The 20,782-nt window shown below is 62.8% G+C and overlaps 1 protein-coding gene across 1 annotated transcript in view; it reads right to left on the bottom strand.

Moving 5' to 3' along the window:
- Positions 1-20,782, bottom strand: part of CHD3 (chromodomain helicase DNA binding protein 3) — a gene marked incomplete at its 5' end in the record, with an annotated part of 46,285 nt that overhangs the window by 11,465 nt on the left and 14,038 nt on the right. The window contains 18 exons of the mRNA XM_054295245.1: positions 1,920-2,053; positions 2,865-2,950; positions 3,741-3,806; positions 4,272-4,449; positions 5,068-5,234; positions 6,171-6,402; positions 7,611-7,735; positions 8,614-8,731; positions 9,499-9,630; positions 10,569-10,710; positions 10,809-10,982; positions 11,853-11,974; positions 12,795-12,932; positions 14,225-14,425; positions 15,575-15,766; positions 17,033-17,132; positions 17,383-17,514; positions 19,755-19,969. Coding sequence (XP_054151220.1) covers positions 1,920-2,053; positions 2,865-2,950; positions 3,741-3,806; positions 4,272-4,449; positions 5,068-5,234; positions 6,171-6,402; positions 7,611-7,735; positions 8,614-8,731; positions 9,499-9,630; positions 10,569-10,710; positions 10,809-10,982; positions 11,853-11,974; positions 12,795-12,932; positions 14,225-14,425; positions 15,575-15,766; positions 17,033-17,132; positions 17,383-17,514; positions 19,755-19,969 — 2,654 coding nt within the window. The remainder of the gene's footprint in view (positions 1-1,919; positions 2,054-2,864; positions 2,951-3,740; positions 3,807-4,271; positions 4,450-5,067; positions 5,235-6,170; positions 6,403-7,610; positions 7,736-8,613; positions 8,732-9,498; positions 9,631-10,568; positions 10,711-10,808; positions 10,983-11,852; positions 11,975-12,794; positions 12,933-14,224; positions 14,426-15,574; positions 15,767-17,032; positions 17,133-17,382; positions 17,515-19,754; positions 19,970-20,782) is intronic.

Below are 20,782 nucleotides of genomic sequence, written 5' to 3'. Positions count from 1 at the left end.
GACAGGGACAGCATGAACAGGGACACGTAGGCCCTGGGGACAAGGGACAATGGGGACAATGAACAGGGACACGAAGGCCCTGGGGACAGTGACAATGAACAGGGACAATGAACAGGGACACGTAGGCCCTGGGGACAGTGACAATGAACAGGGACAATGAACAGGGACACGTAGGCCCTGGGGACAGTGACAATGGGGACAGGGACAGCATGAACAGGGACACGTAGGCCCTGGGGACAAGGGACAATGGGGACAGGGACAGCATGAACAGGGACACGTAGGCCCTGGGGACAGTGACAATGAACAGGGACAATGAACAGGGACACGAAGGCCCTGGGGACAGTGACAATGGGGACAGGGACAGCATGAACAGGGACACGTAGGCCCTGGGGACAAGGGACAATGGGGACAATGAACAGGGACACGTAGGCCCTGGGGACAGCGCTCAGGGCCACTGCTGGGCCACCACCCCCTGGGCCACCACCCCTGCCTATGTCACTGCCTGAGCCACTGCCACCACCTGTGCCACTGTCCCATGCACCCGCATGCCCTGCCCCAAGGTCACTGTCCCCACAGATCCTATCCCCAGGGTCCCTTGTCCCCATAGGTCACATCCCCAGGGTCCTTGTCCTCAAGGTCCCTTGTCCCCATGGATCCTGTCCCCGATATCCCTGCTGTCCCCGCTGTCCCCAATATCCCTGCTGTCCCCAATGTCCCTGATGTCCCTAGTGCCCCTAAAGTCCCCAACGTCCCCAATGTCCCCACCGCTCCCAATGTCCCCAATGTCCCCACCACCCATAATGTCCCCAATGTCCCCAATGTCCCCGCTGTCCCCGCGCCATCAGCCCGTCCCCTCGTCACGGCGCCCGTGGGGCTGTGCCGGGGTCACACTGGGGACCAGGGACCTGCCACCGCTCTGGCGTCCCCTGGGCCACACCCCGGCCCCCCGAGGGGACACGGGGACATCGGGGGTGGCTTTGTGTCGGCCTGAGGGGGACACGGCCTCGTCCGGGCCCCAGGAACACCGACAGCGACAGCGCTCGGCTGAGTAAGGGCTCATCATGTGGCACGGGGACACTGGGGACATTGGGGACACTGGGGGACATTGGGGACATTGGGGACACTTGGGACACTGGGGGACATGGGACAACGGGGGGACACCAGGGGACACAGACATGGGGGGACACTGGGGGACGTGGGACAATGGAGGGCACAGGGACATTGGGGACATTGGGGACATCAGGGCACATCAGGGGACACAGGACAATGGAGGGCATCAGGGGACACTGAGGACATTGGGGACATTGGGGACACTTGGGACACTGGGGGACATGGGACAACGGGGGGACACCAGGGGACACAGACATGGGGGGACACTGGGGGACGTGGGACAATGGAGGGCACAGGGACATTGGGGACATTGGGGACATCAGGGCACATCAGGGGACACAGGACAATGGAGGGCATAGAGCCACACAGGAAGATGGGGGGGGACATGGGGACAATAAGGACGTGGGGATGAAAGGACACAGAGGACATGGGGACACATGGACACCTCACTACCCTGCCACCACCTACCCCAGCGCCATCACCTGGTGTCAACCCTTGTCCCTGATGCCACCACCTGTCCCCAGTGCCACCACCCGTCCTTGATGCCACCACCCGTCCCTGATGCCACCACCTGTCCCCAGTGCCACCACCCGTCCTTGATGCCACCACCCGTCCCTGATGCCACCACCTGTCCCCAGTGCCACCACCCGTCCTTGATGCCACCACCCGTCCCTGATGCCACCGCCTGTCCCTGATGCCACCACCCATCCTTGGCACCACCATGTCCCCATAGACCCCGTGGCCTCCCCAGTGCCACCACCCCTCCCCGGTGTCCCCAGCTGTCCCCAGCTGTCCCCGTTGTCACCTACTTGAACTCCTTCTCGGTTTTGCCCCGCAGGTCCCTCACGAGCCACTGGGACGTGAAGGCGTCCTGGGGCGGCATCCCCCAGCGCATGACGGCGTTGAGGAAAGCCTTGCGCTGCCTCGTGTTGAACCCCAGCACCTGGGGACACATTGGGGACATTGGGGACACTGGGGACATTGGGGACATTGGGGACAATGGGGACATCGGGGACATTGGGGACAATGGGGACAGTGCCATCATCCCCCAGCGCATGACGGCGTTGAGGAAAGCCTTGCGCTGCCTCGTGTTGAACCCCAGCACCTGGGGACACATTGGGGACATTGGGGACACTGGGGACAATGGGGACATCAGGGACATTGAGGACATGGGTGACAGGGGACACTGTGCCATCATTACATGACAGCGTTGAGGAAAGCCTTGCGCTGCCTCGTGTTGAACCCCAGCAGCTGGGGGGACAATGGGGACATTGGGGACAATGGGGACAATGGGGGCATCAGGGACATTGGGGACATCGGGGACATTGGGGACAGGGGACAATGGGGACATCGGGGACATCGGGGACAATGGGGACAGTGCCATCATCCCCCAGCGCATGACGGCGTTGAGGAAAGCCTTGCGCTGCCTCGTGTTGAACCCCAGCACCTGGGGGGACAATGGGGACATTGGGGACACTGGGGACAATGGGGACATCGGGGGTCATGGGGACATCAGGGACATTGGGGACATCAAGGGGATATTGGGGGCATTGGGGACAGTGGGGACATTGGGGGGACATCAGGGGCATTGGGGACATTGGCTCCAGGTTACCCCTGACCCTCTGATTTGGGGACCCAGGTGCTGCGGGGTCACTCAGGCGTCCGAGCCCCACGTGGAGGTGACCCAGGTGCGTCCCCGGGACGTCCCAGGGGTGTCCCCAGGGCCATCCCCATTGTCCCCAGTGTCCCCTCACCTCGATGTTGCCGCCCACGCGGGCCAGCAGTGGGGGGAGGGGTTTGTCCTTCTCGTTCCGCAGCTGCCGCTTGGACTGACGCCGGCCTGGGGGAGGGGAGGGGTCAGCACCCCCCAATGGCACCCTGACCCCCCCTTGGGGACACCCTGATACCCCAATGGCACCCTGACCCCCCCTTGGGGACACCCTGATACCCCAATGGGACCCTGACCCCCCTTGGGGACACCCTGATACCCCAATGGGACCCTGACCCCCCTTGGGGACACCCTGACCCCCCCAATGGCACCCTGACCCCCCCTTGGGGACACCCTGACCTCACCCTGAGGACACCCTGACCCCCCCAATGGCACCCTGATCCCCCCCCCAATGGAACCCTGGCCCCACCTGGGGACACCTTGACCCCCCCCAATGGCACCCTGACCCCCCCTTGGGGACACCCTGATACCCCAATGGGACCCTGACCCCCCTTGGGGACACCCTGATACCCCAATGGGACCCTGACCCCCCTTGGGGACACCCTGACCCCCCCAATGGCACCCTGACCCCCCTTGGGGACACCTTGACCCCCCCCAATGGCACCCTGACCCCCTCAATGGGACCCTGACTCCCCTGTGGGGACACCCTGACCCCTCCTTGGGGACACCTTGACCCCCCCCCAATGGCACGCTCATCCCCCTTGGGGACACCCTGGCCCCCCCATGGCACCTTGACCCCCCCCCAATGGCACCCTGATCCCCACTGGGGACACACTGACCCCCTTGGTGATACCCTGACCCCTTTGGTGACACCCAAAACCCCTTTGGGGACACCTTGATCCCCCCTTTGGGGACACTGAGACACCCTTGGGGACACTGTGACCCCCCCGGGGTCCCTCACCCTCGGGCCGCTCGTCAAAGTCCTCGTCCTCCTCCTCGGAGCCCACCGAGTACTCGGACTGGTTATCTGGGGACACGGTGGGGACACTCAGTGACACCCCAGCGTGTCCCAGTCCCTCCCAGTGCCATCCCAGTGCCACCCAGTGCCACCCCAGCGTGTCCCAGTGACACCCAGTCCCTCCCAGTCCCTCCCAGTGCCCACCTTGGTCCTCCTGGGCGGCGGCGTTGTACTTGCCCTGCTTGTGCACGCGCTTGCCCTTGCCCAGGTTCCATCCCAGTCCATCCCAGTCCCTCCCAGTGCCATCCCAGTATATCCCAGTCCATCCCAGTCCCTCCCAGTGCCATCCCAGTATACCCCAGTCCCTCCCAGTGCCCACCTTGGTCCTCCTGGGCGGCGTCGTTGTAGTTGACCTGCTTGCGCACGCGCTTGCCCTTGCCCAGGTTCCATCCCAGTCCCTCCCAGTGCCATCCCAGTGTATCCCGGTCCATCCCAGTGCCATCCCAGTATACCCCAGTCCATCCCAGTGCCCACCTTGGTCCTCCTGGGCGGCGTCGTTGTAGTTGACCTGCTTGCGCACGCGCTTGCCCTTGCCCAGGTTGCGGGCCAGGTCCTCCTGCTGCTGCTCGTAGTGGTGCCTCAGCAGCTTCTCCCAATAGTCGGGGTCCACGTTCTCCTCCTGCTTGATGATCTCCCGCTCGATCTCCTCGATCTGCCGGACACGCGGGGTCACTCGGGGTCACCCAGGGTCACCCAGGGGTCAGTGCCATCTTGGTCAGTGCTGGGGACGGTGTGCCCAGCACTGGTGTCCCTGTCCTTGGTGTCTCCAGCATCATCATCATCATCATCATCTCCATCATCATCCCCATCTCCATTGTCCCATCATCTTCATCTCCACTGTTGCCATCATCTCCATCCTCTCCAGAGTCCCCAACTCCATCATCTCATTGTCCCCATCCCACTGTCACCAGTCCTTTTGTCCTCAATCCCACTGTCTCCCCATTGTCCCCAATCCTACTGTCCCCATCCCACTGTCCCCATCTCATTGCCCCCAATCCCCTGTATCCATCCCATTGTCCCCATCCCACTGTCCCCAATCCCATTGTCCCCATCCCATTGTCCCCATCTCATTGTCTCTATCCCACTGTCCCCAGTCCCAGTGTCCCCCCAGTGTCCCCAGTGTCCCCAGCACACCTTGTCCTCCTCCCTGACGACGCACTGGGCCACCTTGAAGGAGCTCAGGTACCCATCCATCCCATCCATCCCCATGTCCCTCCATGTCCCCTCGTGTCCCCATTGTCCCCCAGTGTCCCCATTGTCCCCAGCACACCTTGTCCTCCTCCCTGACGACGTACTGGGCCACCTTGAAGGAGCTCAGGTACTCGTTCATGTTCTGCACGTCGGCGTCGTCGGTGGCGTCCTGGTTGCGGTCCAGCAGCCGTGCGATGGCCTCGTTGTCGTAGTGGATGACGCTGCTGTCCTCCTCCTTGTTGTCCCCTGCGCGTGGCCACGCCGCGTCACACACGCTGGGACACGGCTGGACACGGCCACGTGTGCTGGGACACGGCCGGACGCGCTCCAAGGTGATGTGACACGGTTTTGTCACATCCCAAGATGGCCTTACATGGCCCAATGTGGCTTTGTCGCACCCCAACTTGGCCCAACACGGCCCAGTCCATCCCAACATGGCCCAGTCCAACCCAACATGGTCCAAAACACGGCCCAGCTCAACCCAACGCAGCTCAGCCCAACCCAACATGGCTCACTCAGCCCAGCACAGCCCAGTTCAACTCAACGTGGCCCAACATGACCCAGTCCAACCCAGCATAACCCAGTCCAACCCAACATGACCCAGTTCAACCCAGCATAACCCAGTCCAACCCAACATGACCCATGCCATCCCATCCCATCCCATCCGCCCCATCCTGTCCCTATCCCTGTCCCCATTCCACTCCTCAGTCCTTGTCCCCAGCCCTGTTTCTGTTTCTGTCCCATCCCATCCTGGCCCACCCCCTGTCCTTGTCCCTGTCCCCATCCCTGTCCCCATCCTGTCCTGGTTTCTGTCCCCTCTATCCCATCCCATCCCACCCCATCCCATGGATCCCACCCCATCCCGTCCCATTCCATAAATCCCACCCCACTGATCCCATCCCATGGATCCCATCCCATCCCAGATGTTCCTCACCCATCCCAGAGGTTTTTCTCCATCCCACCCCATCCCATGGATCCCATTCCATGGATCCCACCCCATGGATCCCATCCCATGGATCCCATCCCATCCCAGATGTTCCTCACCCATCCCAGAGGTTTCTCTCCATCCCACCCCATGGATCCCATCCCATCCTATGGATCCCATCCCACCCCACCCCACCCCATGGATCCCACCCCATGGACCCCACCCCATGGATCCCATCTCCCCCACGCCATGCCCACCCTCGTTCTCGTCCTTGAAGAGCTCCTCGGTGCCGAACTTGAGGATGTCGTCGAGCTCCTGCTTGGACATGGAGCCGGCCTTGGAGCCCAGCCCAGGGCGCACCACCAGGTGCGTCAGCATCATCTTGCGCTTGGCCACCTGCGTGATCCGCTCCTCCACCGAGGCCCGCGTCACGAAGCGGTAAATCATCACCTTGTTGGCCTGGCCGATGCGGTGCGCGCGGCTGAACGCCTGCGGGGACAGGGACGTGGTGGGGACATGGTGGGGACAGCGTGGGGACACACCAGGGGCATGACAGATGGGATGGGGACACACCATGGCCGATGCGGTGCGCGCGGCTGAACGCCTGCGGGGACAGGGACGTGGTGGGGACATGGTGGGGACAGCGTGGGGACACACCAGGGGCATGACAGATGGGATGGGGACACACCATGGCCGATGCGGTGGGCGCGGCTGAACGCCTGCAGGGACAGGGACATGGTGGGGACATGGTGGGGACAGCGTGGGGACAGGCCAGGGACATGACAGATGGGATGGGGACACACCATGGCCGATGCGGTGGGCGCGGCTGAACGCCTGAGAGGGAGGGGACATGGTGGGGACATGGTGGGGACACACCAGGGACACCCCAAGTACATGAGGGGACACCATGGCTGATGCAGTGGGCGCGGCTGAAGGCCTGAAAGGGAGGGGACAGGTCAGGGACAGTGAGAGGACACGTGGGGACATCATGGGGACAGGTCAGGGACACGTCTGATGGGATGGGGACACACCAGGGACACAGCAGGGACATGAAGGGACACCCTGGCCAATGCGGTGAGCCTGGCTGAACGCTTGTGGGGACAGGGACATTGTGGGGACAGGTCAAGGACATCATGGGGACATCCTGGGGACACCTCAGGGCCTTGGCAATCAGGGGAGACAGGGAGCTAGGGAGGGTGACACTGGCCAGGTAACACTGTCCAGGTGCCTGGTGCCAGGGGATGGCATTGGCCAGGTGACAGTGCTCAGGTGTGTGACATTGGCCAGGTGACAGTGCTCAGGTGCCCGGTGTCAGGGGATGGCACTGGCCAGGTGCCAGTGCCCAGGTGTGTGACACCGGCCAGGTGACAGTGCTCAGGTGCCCGGTTCCGGGGGATGGCATTACACAGGTGCCAGTGCCCAGGTGCCCGGTTCAGGGGGATGGCACTGGCCAGGTGACAATGCCCAGGTGTGTGACACCGGCCAGGTGCCAGTGCCCAGGTGCCCAGTTCTGGGGGATGGCACTGGCCAGGTGACAATGCCCAGGTGCCCGGTTCAGGGGATGGCACTGGCCAGGTGCCAGTGCCCAGGTGTGTGACACCGGCCAGGTGCCAGTGCCCAGGTGCCCGGTTCAGGGGATGGCACTGGCCAGGTGACAATGCCCAGGTGCCCGGTTCTGGGGGTGCCCAGGTGCCCACCTGGATGTCGTTGTGGGGGTTCCAGTCCGAGTCGAAGATCACCACCGTGTCGGCCGTCGCCAGGTTGATGCCGAGGCCCCCGGCCCGCGTCGACAGCAGGAAACAGAACTGCTGCGCCCCCGGCGCTGCCCCCCCGGCGTCAGGGACGGACCCAAACCGCCCCGAATTCACCCCAAAAACACCCCAAATTCACCCCCTCAGCCCTGTCCTCCCGGCGTCAGTGATGGACCCAAACTGCCCCAAATTCACCCCAAAAACACCCCAAAAACACCCTCACACTGCTGCACCCTCAGCGTCAGTGACAGACCCAAACTGCCCCAAATTCACCCCAAAAACACCCCAAAAACACCCTCACACTGCTGCACCCCCAGCATCAGTGACAGACCCAAACCGCCCCAAATTCACCCCAAAAACACCCCGAATTCACCCCCTCAGCGCTGTCCCCCCGGCGTCAGTGATGGACTCAAAACACCCCAAATTCACCCTCAAAACACCTGAACTCCCCTTGTCCATGTCCCCTGTGTCTCCTGTCCCATTTTCTGTCCCTTGTCCCACCTGCTGTCCCCAGTCCCTGTCCCCATTCCCTGTCATTGTCCCCTGTCCCCATCCCTGTCCCTGTCCCTGTCCCTGTCATTGTCCCTGTCCCTGTCCCCATCGCTACCGTTGAAGCGGTCGATGGCCTCCTGCCGCAGGGCCTGCTCCATCCCCTGTCCCTGTCCCCTGTCCCTGTCCCCTGTCCCACCTGCTGTCCCCTGTCCCCGTCATTGTCCCCTGTCCCCATCCCTGTCCCTGTCATTGTCCCCTGTCCCTGTCCCTGTCCCCATCACTACCGTTGAAGCGGTCGATGGCCTCCTGCCGCAGGGCCCCGCTCCATCCCCTGTCCCTGTCCCCTGTCCCACCTGCTGTCCTCTGTCCCCTGTCCCTGTCATTGATCTCCCTGTCCCACCTGCTGTCCCCTGTCCCTGTCATTGTCCCCTGTCCCTGTCCCTGTCCCCATCGCTACCGTTGAAGCGGTCGATGGCCTCCTGCCGCAGGGCCCCGGTGATGCCGCCGTCGATGCGCTCGTACTTGTAGCCCTCGTAGTCCAGGAAATCCTCCAGCAGGTCCAGCATCTTGGTCATCTGTGAGCACTGGTCAGACTGGGAGCCACTGGGAGCCACTGGGAGGGACTGGGAGCCACTGGGAGGGACTGGGAGGGACTGGGGAGCCTGCACTGGGCACACTGGGAGGGACTGGGAGGGACTGGGAGGGACTGGGAGGGACTGGGAGGGACTGGGGAGCCTGCACTGGGCACACTGGGAGGGACTGGGAGGGACTGGGAGGGACTGGGAGGGACTGGGGAGCCTGCACTGGGCACACTGGGAGGGACTGGGAGGGACTGGGAGGGACTGGGGAGCCTGCACTGGGCACACTGGGAGGGACTGGGAGGGACTGGGAGGGACTGGGGAGCCTGCACTGGGCACACTGGGAGGGACTGGGAGGGACTGGAGACCCTCTACTGGTCAGACTGGGAGGGACTGGGAGCGACTGGGAGGGACTGGGGAGCCTGCACTGGACAGACTGGTGGGATCTGGGGTATTTTGGGGTCCCACCTGGGAGAAGATGAGCACGTGGTTGTTCTGTGGGGATTTTGGGGGTATTTCAGGGATATTTGGGGATAATTTGGGATGTTTTGGGGAGTTTTGGGGTCCCACCTGGGAGAAGATGAGCACGTGGTGATTCTGTGGGGATCTTGGGTGGTTTTGGGGATATTTAGGGATATTTTTGGGTTTTTTGGGGTCCCACCTTGGAGAAGATGACCACGCGGTGGTTCTGGGGTAGGTTTGGGGTATTTCAGGGATATTTTGGGGTGATTCTGGGTGGTTTTGGGGATATTTTGGGGTCCCACCTGTGAGAAGATGAGCACGCGGTGGTTCTGCTCCTTCAGCTTGCGCAGCATCTTCTGCAGCAGCAGCAGCTTCCCCGAGGCCTTGATCAGCGCCCCGCCCTCGTAGGCGCCGCTCGGCAGCTTCGGGGACTCCTGGGGACAGGGACAGCACCAGGTCACCGTGGGGACATCACCCATGGGGACACCACCATGGGGACATCATCCATGGGGACATCACCCACAGGGACATCACCCACAGGGACACCACCATGGGGACATCACCCATGGGGACACTGCCAGGTCACCGCATGGGGACACCACCATGGGGACATCACCCACGGGGACAGGTGTCCCCCCATGATCTCCATGTCCCCTCCATGCTCCTCCACCCCATGTCCCTCTGTCCCTGTCAGGTCACTCCAACCCCTACTTGTCCCCACATCCATGTCCCCAAGTCCCACCAGCCCTGAGTCCCCTCCCTGTCCCCATGTCCCCTCCATGTCCCTCCACGTCCCCATGTCCCACATCCCTGTGTCCCCTCCCTGTCCCCATGTCCCACATCCTTTTAACCCCTCCCTGTCCCCATGTCCTCTCGTTGTCCCCATGTCCCCCCATGGCCCCCGGCTGTCCCCATGTCCTCATGTCCCCCCACACTCCTGGCTGTCCCTGTGTCCCTGCTGTGCCCGTGTCCCCAGGTCCCCAGTGTCCCTGGTGCCCCTGTGTCCCCCCACACCCCCTTCGTGTCCCCATGTCCTCAGTGTCCCCACGTCCCCATATCCCCTCACACCCCCCAGCCGTCCCCATGTCCTCGGTGTCCCCATGTCCCCCCACACCCCCTTGGTGTCCCCATGTCCTCGGTGTCCCCATGTCCCCCCACACCCCCCAGCTGTCCCCATGTCCTCGGTGTCCCCATGTCCCCCCACACCCCCGGTGCCCCTGGTGCCCTCATGTCCTCCCATGTCCCTGGCTGTCCCCGTGTCCCCGTTGTCCCCATGTCCCTGCTGTCCCCAGAGTCCCCCCACACCGCCAGTGTCCCCATGTCCCCACTGTCCCAGTGTCCCCCCGTGTCCCCGTCGTCCCCAGGTGCCCACCATGGCGGCCACGGGGAACAGGTAGGGGTGGTTGCAGCACTTCTTGAGGTCCATCATGATGTTGAGCAGCGACACCTGGTTGCCGCCGCCGCGCGAGTTGAGCGCCTCGAAGTTCCTCGTCAGGATGTACTTGTAGTACTTCCTGCGGGGACAGCGGTGCCACCGGCCGCCCTGGGGACACCGCGGTGGCACTGGCAGGGCCGGGGACGGCGCCCGGGGCGGGGGGCAGCGGGGGCTCACTTCTGCATGGGGCTGAGCTCCACGCGCACGATCAGCTCCGTCTTGGCCGGCATGTTCTTGAAGACGTCGGCCTTGAGGCGCCGCAGCATGTGGGGGCCCAGCAGGTCGTGCAGCTTCTTGATCTGGTCCTCCTTGGAGATGTCGGCAAACTCCTCCAGGAACCCCTCCAGGTTACTGGGGACACGGGGACAGGGTCAGTGTGGGGACATGGAGGGACACAGGAACCCCTCCAGGTTACTGGGGACACGGGGACAGGGTCAGTGTGGGGACATGGGGACATGGGTGTGGGATGGTGGGACACAGGAACCCCTCCAGGTTACTGGGGACACGGGGACATGGGGACAGGGTCAGTGTGGGGACATGGGGACATGGATGTGGGATGGTGGGACACAGGAACTCTTCCAGGTTACTGGGGACATGGGGACAGGGTCAGTGTGGGGACATGGGGACATGGGTGTGGGATGGTGGGACACAGGAACCCCTCCAGGTTACTGGGGACACGGGGACAGGGTCAGTGTGGGGACATGGAGGGACACAGGAACACCTCCAGGTTACTGGGGACAGGGGGACACGGGGACAGGGTCACCGTGGGGACATGGGGACACAATGGGACATGGATGTCGGGTGGAAGGGACACAGGAACCCCTCCAGGTTACTGGGGACAGGAGGACAGGGTCACCAGGGGGGCACAGGGACATGGAGGGACACAGGAACCTCTCCAGGTTACTGGGGACACAGGGACATGGGGACACATGGATATGGGGTGGTGGGACACAGGAACCTCTCCAGGTTACTGGGGACATGGGGATGGGGTCACCATGGGGACACGGAGGGGACACAGGTGGCACAGGTGACACAAGTGACACAGAGGTGACACAGGGCGTGGCACAGGTGACACAGGTGGCACAGAACTCAGTTGAACCTCTCGGGGGTCAGGAAGTTGAGCGGGTGGAACAGCTCCAGCATGGGGACAGGGGGTGGCACAGGTGACAGAGGTGACACGGGTGACACACAGGTGACACACAGGTGACACAGGTGACTCACTTGAAGCGCTCGGGGGTCAGGAAGTTGAGCAGGTGGAACAGCTCCTCCAGGTTGTTCTGCAGCGGGGTCCCCGTCAGCAGCAGCTTGTGCTCGATCTTGTACCCGTTCAGCACCCGGAAAAACTGCGGGGACACGGCTCAGACACCCCAAAACACACCTGGGCACCCCAAAATATACCTGGGGTACACCAAAACACACCTGGGCACCCCAAAATACACCTGGGCACCCCAAAATACACCTGGGTACCCCCAGATACACCTGGGGTACACCAAAACACACCTGGGCACCCCTGATCCCCTGGACAAACTGCGGGGACACGGCTCAGACACCCCAAAATACACCTGGGCACCCCAAAATATACCTGGGGTACACCAAAACACACCTGGGCACCCCCCTCAGACACCCCAAAATACACCTGGGCACCCCAAAATATACCTGGGGTACACCAAAACACACCTGGGCACCCCCCTCAGACACCCCAAAATACACCTGGGCACCCCAAAATATACCTGGGGTACACCAAAACACACCTGGGCACCCCCCTCAGACACCCCAAAATATACCTGGGCACCCCAAAATATACCTGGGCACCCCCTCAGACACCCCAAACACACCTGGGCACCCCTGACACCCACCTGGGGCACCCTCAGACCCTGAAATCAGGGATCCCCGGTTTCTGGGGTGCCCCCAGCCCCATGGGCAGTTTTTGGGGTGCCCCCCAGCCTCATCCCCAGGTTTTGGGGTGCCCCCAGCCCCACACCCAGTTTTGGGGTGCCCCCCACCTTGGACTGGTTGTTCTTGAGCCGGTGGGCGTCGTCCTCCACCAGGTAGGTACCCAACAATGCCCACCCATGTCCCCAGGTACCCAGGTGTCCCCTACACCCATGGGCAGTTTTTGGGGTGCCCCCCAGCTCCATGCCCGGTTTTTGGGGTGCCCCCCACCTTGGACTGGTTGTTCTTGAGCCGGTGGGCCTCGTCCACCACCAGGCAGGCCCAGCGGATGGAGCCCAGCGCCGCCTGGTCGATGGTGATCAGCTCGTAGGACGTGAGCAGGACGTGGAACTTCACCTGGGCCTCGCGCTGCGGGCACGGGGACGGGGTCAGGGGGACCCCAAAACCCCACCCAGAACCCCAAAACGTGGAAACGGCACACCCAGAACCCCAAACCCCACCCAGAACCCCAAAACATGGAAACGGCACACCCAGAAACCCCCAAACCCCACCCAGAACCCCAAAACATGGAAATGGCACACCCAGAACCCCCAAACCCCACCCAGAACCCCAAAACATGGAAACGGCACACCCAGAACCCCAAACCCCACCCAGAACCCCAAAACATGGAAACGGCACACCCAGAACCCCAAAACGTGGAAAAACCCCACCCAGAAACCCCCAAACCCCACCCAGAACCCCAAAACGTGGAAACGGCACACCCAGAACCCCAAAACCCCACATGGGGTTCCCGAAACATGGAAACATGGAAATCCCGAAACATGGAAAAAACCAACCTAGAACCCCCCAAACCCCACCCAGAACCCCCCAAACCCCTCTCAGAACCCCAAAATGGGGCACGGACACATAGGGGACCCCAGAATGTGGAAAAATCCCACCCAGAACCCCCCAAACCTCACCCAGAACCCCAAAACGGGGCACAGACCCACAGGGGAGCCCAAAATGGGCCACGGACACATAGGGAGCCCCAAAATGTGGAAAAACCCCACTCAGAACCCCCCAAACCCCATCTAGCACCCCAAAAACCCACCCAGAACCCCCAGAATCCTGCACACAACCCCGAAACATGGAAAAACCCCCCACAGAACCTCCCAAAGCCCACCAAGAACCCCCAAAACCCCACCCAGAACACCAAGGTGACCCAAGTGTCCAGGTGCCACCCCCAGGTGTCCAAATGCCACCCCCATCTGTCCAGGTGCCACCCCAGGTGCCACCCCCAGGTGTCCAGGTGCCACTCCCATCTGTCCGTGTGCCACCCCACTGTCCCCCAGCTGTCCAGACGCCACCTTGCTGTCCCCCAGGTGTCCAGATGCCACCCCAGGTGCCACTCCCTGTCCCCCAGGTGCCACCCGCGGTGTCCCCGGGCCCCACCTTCATCTTGAAGTGTCCATGTACCACCCCACTGTCCCCCAGGTGCCACCCCCAGCTGTCCAACTGCCACCCCCAGGTGTCCAGATGCCACCCTGCTGTCCCCCAGCTGTCCATGTGCCACCCCGCTGTCCCCCATCTGTCCAGGTGCCACCCCAGGTGCCACCCCCATCAGTCCAGGTGCCACCCCCATCTGTCCAGATGCCACTCCGCTGTCCCCCATCAGTCCAGGTGCCACCCCAGGTGCCACCCGCAGTGTCCCCGGGCCCCACCTTCATCTTGAAGGCCTTCTTGCCGCCCTTCATGGCGTTGTCGTCGAAGGAGAACTCGTTCTCGCGGATGATGGCCCTGCTGTCCTTGTCCCCCGTGTAGGTGACGACGTAGAACGCCGGGGCCCACATCTGGAACTCGCGCTCCCAGTTGATGATGGTGGAGAGCGGGGCACTGACGAGGAACGGGCCCTTGGTGTGGCCCTGGGGGACACTGTGTCACACCATGGGGACAGCCTGGGGACACTGTGTCACACCATGGGGACAGGGGACATGGGGACAGCCTGGGGACGCTGTGTCACACCATGGGGACAGGGGACATGGGGACAGCCTGGGGACGCTGTGTCACACCATGGGGACAGGGGACACATGGGCACTGACGAGGAACGGGCCCTTGGTGTGGCCCTGGGGGACACTGTGTCACACCATGGGGACAGCCTGGGGACGCTGTGTCACACCATGGGGACAGGGGACATGGGGACAGCCTGGGGACGCTGTGTCACACCATGGGGACAGGGGACACATGGGCACTGACGAGGAACGGGCCCTTGGTGTGGCCCTGGGGGACACTGTGTCACACCATGGGGACAGGGGACATGGGGACAGCCTGGGGACACTGTGTCACACCATGGGGACAGGCCTGGGGGACACTGTGTCACACCATGGGGACAGCCTGGGGACACTGTGTCACACCATGGGGACGGGACATAGGGACAGCCTGGGGGACACTGTGTCACACCATGGGGACAGGGGACATGGGGACAGCCTGGGGGACACTGTGTCACACCATGGGGACAGGGGACATGGGGACAGCCTGGGGACGCTGTGTCACATGGGGACAGCCCTGGGGGACACTGTGTCACACCATGGGGACAGCCTGGGGACACTGTGTCACACCATGGGGACAGGGGACATGGGGACAGCCTGGGGACGCTGTGTCACACCATGGGGACAGGCCCTGAGGGACCTCAGAAGGGGCCACAGGTGCCCCCAGGCCCACGTGAGTGACCCCAGTGACCATGTGGGTGCCCCCAGCCCCACACAGGTGCCCCCAGGCCCACATGAGTGACCCCAGCCTCACATGGGGGCCCTCAGACCCACGTGGGTGACCCCAGTGACCGCACAGGTGCCCCGCAGGTGCCCCGCAGGTGCCCCCAGGCCCACATGAGTGACCCTAGGCCCCCATGAGTGCCCTCAGACCCACGTGGGTGCCCCCAGCCCCACACAGGTACCCCAGAGGTGCCCCCAGCCCCACACAGGTGCCCCCAGGCCCATGTGGATGACCTTAGTGACCATGTGGGTGCCCCCAGTGCCCACACAGGTGCCCCGCAGGTGCCCCGCAGGTGCCCTCACCTCCTTGTAGAGCGAGTAGAGGAAGACGATGGTCTGGATGGTCTTGCCCAGCCCCATCTCGTCGGCCAGGATGGTGTCGGTGCTCTGCGCCCACGAGAAGCGCAGCCAGTTGAGCCCCTCCAGCTGGTACAGGTGCAGCGTGCCGCCCGTGGCCGTGATGAAGCGCGGCTGCGTCTCGTACTTGACCGTGGGCTGCGGGGACACGGCTGTCACCGGGGGGACACGCCACCACAGACACCCCAAACACCCCCAACATGGCTGGAGGGGTCACAGGGACTGGGTTTGGGGGGACACGGCTGTCACCGGGGGGGACACACCCCCATGGGGATGGAGGGGTCAGGGGGATCAGGGGAACTGGGTCTGGGGGGACACGGCTGTCACCGGGGGGACACACCCCCATGGGGATGGAGGGGTCAGGGGGATCAGGGGCTGGGTTTGGGGGGACACGGCTGTCACCAGGGAGACACGGCACCACAGACACCCCCATGGGGATGGAGGGGTCACAGGGACTGGGTTTGGGGGGACACGGCTGTCACCGGGGGGACACGCCACCACAGACACCCCAAACACCCCCAACATGGCTGGAGGGGTCACAGGGACTGGGTCTGGGGGGACACGGCACCACAGACACCCCCATGGGGATGGAGGGGTCAGGGGAACTGGGTCTGGGGGGACACGGCTGTCACCGGGGGGACACACCCCCATGGGGATGGAGGGGTCAGGGGGATCAGGGGAACTGGGTTTGGGGGGGACACGGCTGTCACCGGGGGGACACGCCACCACAGACACCCCAAACACCCCCAACATGGCTGGAGGGGTCACAGGGACTGGGTCTGGGGGGACACGGCACCACAGACAGCACCGTGGGGATGGAGGGGTCAGGGGGATCAGGGGAACTGGGTTTGGGGGGACACGGCTGTCACCGGGGGGACACGCCACCACAGACACCCCAAACATGGCTGGAGGTGACACAGGGGACAGGTGGGCTCAGGGGAACTGAGTTTGGGGGCCACGCGCCACCACAGACACCCCAAACATGGCTGGAGGGGTCACAGGGCTCAGGTGGGCTCACGGGAACCGGGTTTGGGGTGCCCAGGTGTCCAGGAATATCCCCAAAGGCTCCCCCACTTTTTGGAATGCCCAGTTTTTGGGGTCTCTAGGTTTGGGATGCCCAGTTTTTGGGGTGCCCAATTTTTGGGGTCTCCAGGTTTGGGATCCCCAGTTTTTGGGGTGCCCAATTTTTGGGGTGCCCAATTTTTGGGATCCCCAGTTTTGGGATCCCCAGTTTTGGGGTCTCCAGTTTTTGGGATCTCCAGTTTTGGGGTCTCCAGTTTTTGGGATCCTGTTTTTGAGGTGCCCAGTTTTTGGAGTGCCCAGTTTTTGGAGTGCCCAATTTTGGGCTCCCCAGTTTTTGGGGATCCCCAGTTTTTAGGGTTCCCCAGTTTTGGGGTCACTCACGTCGTTGGTGGGCGAGTCGGGGGGTCCCTCCCCCGGCGTCTCCTTCTTCTTCTTCTTGTAACGGCGCGGCTGGGCCGGGTCCTCACCCATGAACACCTCCCTGGGGACATCGGGGACACCGGGGGACATCAGGGGACATCCTGCAACCCCAGTGTCCCTCCCAGTGTCCCCAGTGTCCCTCACCGGTGTTTCCAGCAGGCACATCCCTGTACCCCAATCTCCCCAATCTCCCCAGTGTCCCCCCAGTGTCCCCTCACCGGTGTTTCCAGTAGGCACACCCCTGTACCCCCAATCTCCCCAATGTCCCCAGTGTCCCCCCAGTGTCCCCAGTGTCCCCAGTGTCCCCTCACCGGTGTTTCCAGTATGCCAGCTTGTGCAGGTCGTAGTCGGGGATGGGCATCTCGTCCTCCTCCCAGGTGGCCTGGTCGTAGGGCAGGTCCCGCCACTTCACCAGGTAGTGGTACTGCCCCTTGCGGTCCACGCTGCGCCACGGCACCGCGTCACCCGCGGCACGGGGACACCGTGGGGACAGCACGGGGACAGCCAGGGCACCGCGTCACCCGCGGCACGGGGACACCGTGGGGACAGCGGGGGGACAGCCAGGGCACCGCGTCACCCGCGGCACGGGGACACCGTGGGGACAGCACGGGGACAGCCAGGGCACCGCGTCACCCGCGGCACGGGGACACCGGGGACAATGTGGGGACAGAGGGGACAGCCAGGGACATCCAGGGATAGCCAGGGCACCGCGTCACCCGCGGCACGGGGACACCGTGGGGACAGCCACGGGCACTGCGTCACCCATGGCACAGGGACAGTGGGGACAGCGGGGACAGAGGGGACAACACGGGGACAGGCAGGGACAGAGGGGACAGCCAGGGACACAGCAGGGACAGCCAGGGCACCGCGTCACCCGGCGCATGGGGACACCGTGGGGACAGCGGGGGGGACAGCCAGGGACACCGTGTCACCCGCGGCACGGGGACAGAGGGGACAGCATGGGGACAGCCAGGGCACCGCGTCACCCGTGGCACGGGGACAGAGGGGACATCACAGGGACAGCGTGGGGACAATGGGGACAATGCAGGGACAGCCAAGGCACCCCATCACCCGGGGCACGGGGACACAGCGGGGACAGCGTGGGGACAGCCAGGGATAGCCAGGGACACCGCGTCACCCGAGGCATGGGGACAGTGGGGACAACACGGGGACACAGTGGGGACAACCAGGGACAGAGGGGACAGCCAGGGATAGCCAGGGCACCGCGTCACCCGGGGCACGGGGACATCGTGGGGACAGCCAGGGCACCCAAGGGCAAAGGGGGACAATGGGGGACACCAGGGGACACCAGGGGAACAATGGAGCAGTGGTGACACCAGGCACCCAAGGACGTGTGGCATCATGGGGACATCAGGCACCCAGGGGACACCCACGGGGACAACTGAGTGTCCCCAAGGGCACGGGGCACCCATGGGTGACACTGGGCACCCCTGGGGACACGGGGACAGCCAGCAGCACCGAGGGACACGGCAGGGAGTGTCACTGCCACCAGGGTGTGTCACTGCCACCAGGGTGTGTCACTGCCAGCAGGGAGTGGGTGACAGCAGGGGACTGAAAGGGACACAAGTGCCACCAGGGGTCAGCAGGGACACTGGGGTCACCTGGGGACACGTGGGGACACAGAGGGGACACGTGGACAGGACATGGGGTCACCTGGGGACACGGGGACAACTGGGGACATGGAATGAAAATGAGGCCACTTGGGGACACAGAGGTGACACGGGGTCACTTGGGGACAGGGACACATGGAGGGGACATGGGGGACAGTGCCCGACCATCCCAGTGGGTGCTGGGGGCTCCTGGGGCACCCAGGGGTGCCCAGAATGTCCCCACAGGTGCCACCAATGTCCCCAAACCCCCCCTCGGCCACCTGGCTGTCCCCCTGTCCCCTGGGGATTTGGGGGGGCCCTGGAGGATATCTGGGGTGCCCTGGATGAGATTTGGGGTGTCCCGGGTGGCATTTGGGGTGCCCTGGATGGGATATTTTGGGGTGCCCTGGGGGACATTTTGGGGTGCCCTGGGGGACATTTTGGGGTCCCCACCTGTGGTTGATGATGCGGTGCACTGTCACCCACTCGGGCTTGATGCCGTAGCAGTAAAAGCGCCCCAGGGGATATTTGGGGTGCCCTGGATGGGATTTGGGGTACCCTGGGTGGATATTTTGGGGGTGCCCCAGGTGGATATTTTGGGGTACCCTGGGTGGATATTTTGGGGGTGCCCCGGGTGGATTTTTTGGGGTTCAGGTCCCCACCTGTGGTTGATGATGCGGTGCACTGTCACCCACTCGGGCTTGATGCCGTAGCGGCAGAAACACCCCAGGGGATATTTTGGGGTGCCCCGGGTGGATATTTGGGGTGCCCTGGGGGATATTTTGGGGTGCCCCGGGTGGATATTTTGGGGTGCCCCGGGTGGATATTTTGGGGTGCCCTGGGTGGATATTTTGGGGGTGCCCTGGGGGATATTTGGGGTGCCCCAGGGGGATATTTTGGGGTACCCCGGGTGGATATTTTGGGGTGCCCTGCATGGATATTTTGGGGTCCTCCAGGTGATATTTGGGGTGTCCCGGGTGGATATTTTGGGGGTGCCCTGGGGGATATTTGGGGTGCCCTGGAGGATATTTTGGGGGTGCCCCGGGTGGATTTTTTGGGGTTCAGGCCCCCACCTGTGGTTGATGATGCGGTGCACCGTCATCCACTCGGGCTTGATGCCGTAGCGGTAGAATCGCTCCTCCATGCCCCCAAAGAGGGGGTCCCCCCCTGCCCCCCGCTTCTCGCTCTTGGGGTCGTCGTCCCCGGAGCCGTAGTCCAGCGGGGGGGGCTCGTCCATGTCGTTCTTGCGCTGGTAGTTGCGGTACATCACCAGGTGGAAGATCTCCAGCTGCGCCCCGAAATCAAAGGAGACACCCCAAAGTTAGGGGAGACACCCCAAAGTTAGGGGTGACACCCCAAAGTTAGAGAGAATCACCCCAAAGTTAGAGAGAATCACCCCAAAGTTAGGGGGGACACCCCAAAGTTAGAGAGAATCACTCCAAAGTTAAAGGGAATCACCCCAAAATTAGAGGGAATCACCCCAAAGTTAAAGGGAATCACCCCAAAGTTAGAGGGAATCACCCCAAAGTTAAAGGGAATCACCCCAAAGTTAGAGAGAATCACCCCAAAGTTAGAGAGGATACCCCAAAGTTAAAAGGAATCATCCCAAAATTAGACAGAGCATCCTGAAGTTAGGAAGGGCATCCCAAAGGTAGAGAGGACACCCCAAAGTTAAAGGGGGACACCCCAAAGGTAGAGAGGACACCCCAAAGTTAGAGGGAATCACCCAAAATTAGACAGAGCATCCCAAAATTAGAGAGGACATCCCAAAGTTAGAGGGGACACCCTGAAGTTGGAGGGGACACCCCAAAGTTAAAGGGAATCATCCCAAAATTAGAGCACCCCAAAGTTAGAAGGGAACATCCCAAAGTTAGAGGGAATCACCCCAAAGTTAAAGGGGGACAGCTCAAAGTTAGAGGGGACACCCCAAAGTTAGAGAGGATACCCCAAAATTAGACAGAGCATCCCAAAATTAGAGAGGACATCCCAAAGTTAAAGGGAATCACCCCAAAGTTGGGAAGAACACCCCAAAGTCAGAGGGGAAAATCCCAAAGTTATGGGGGACACCCCAAAGTTAAAAAGAATCATCCCAAAATTAGAG

This window comes from Melozone crissalis, unplaced genomic scaffold (genome assembly GCF_028551555.1).
Source record: "Melozone crissalis strain CALT ecotype California unplaced genomic scaffold, PUWL_Pcris_2 ptg000557l_1, whole genome shotgun sequence".
Lineage (NCBI taxonomy): Eukaryota > Metazoa > Chordata > Aves > Passeriformes > Passerellidae > Melozone > Melozone crissalis.
Note: the sequence above shows the minus strand (reverse complement) of the source record. Positions and strands in the feature narration are given on the sequence as shown.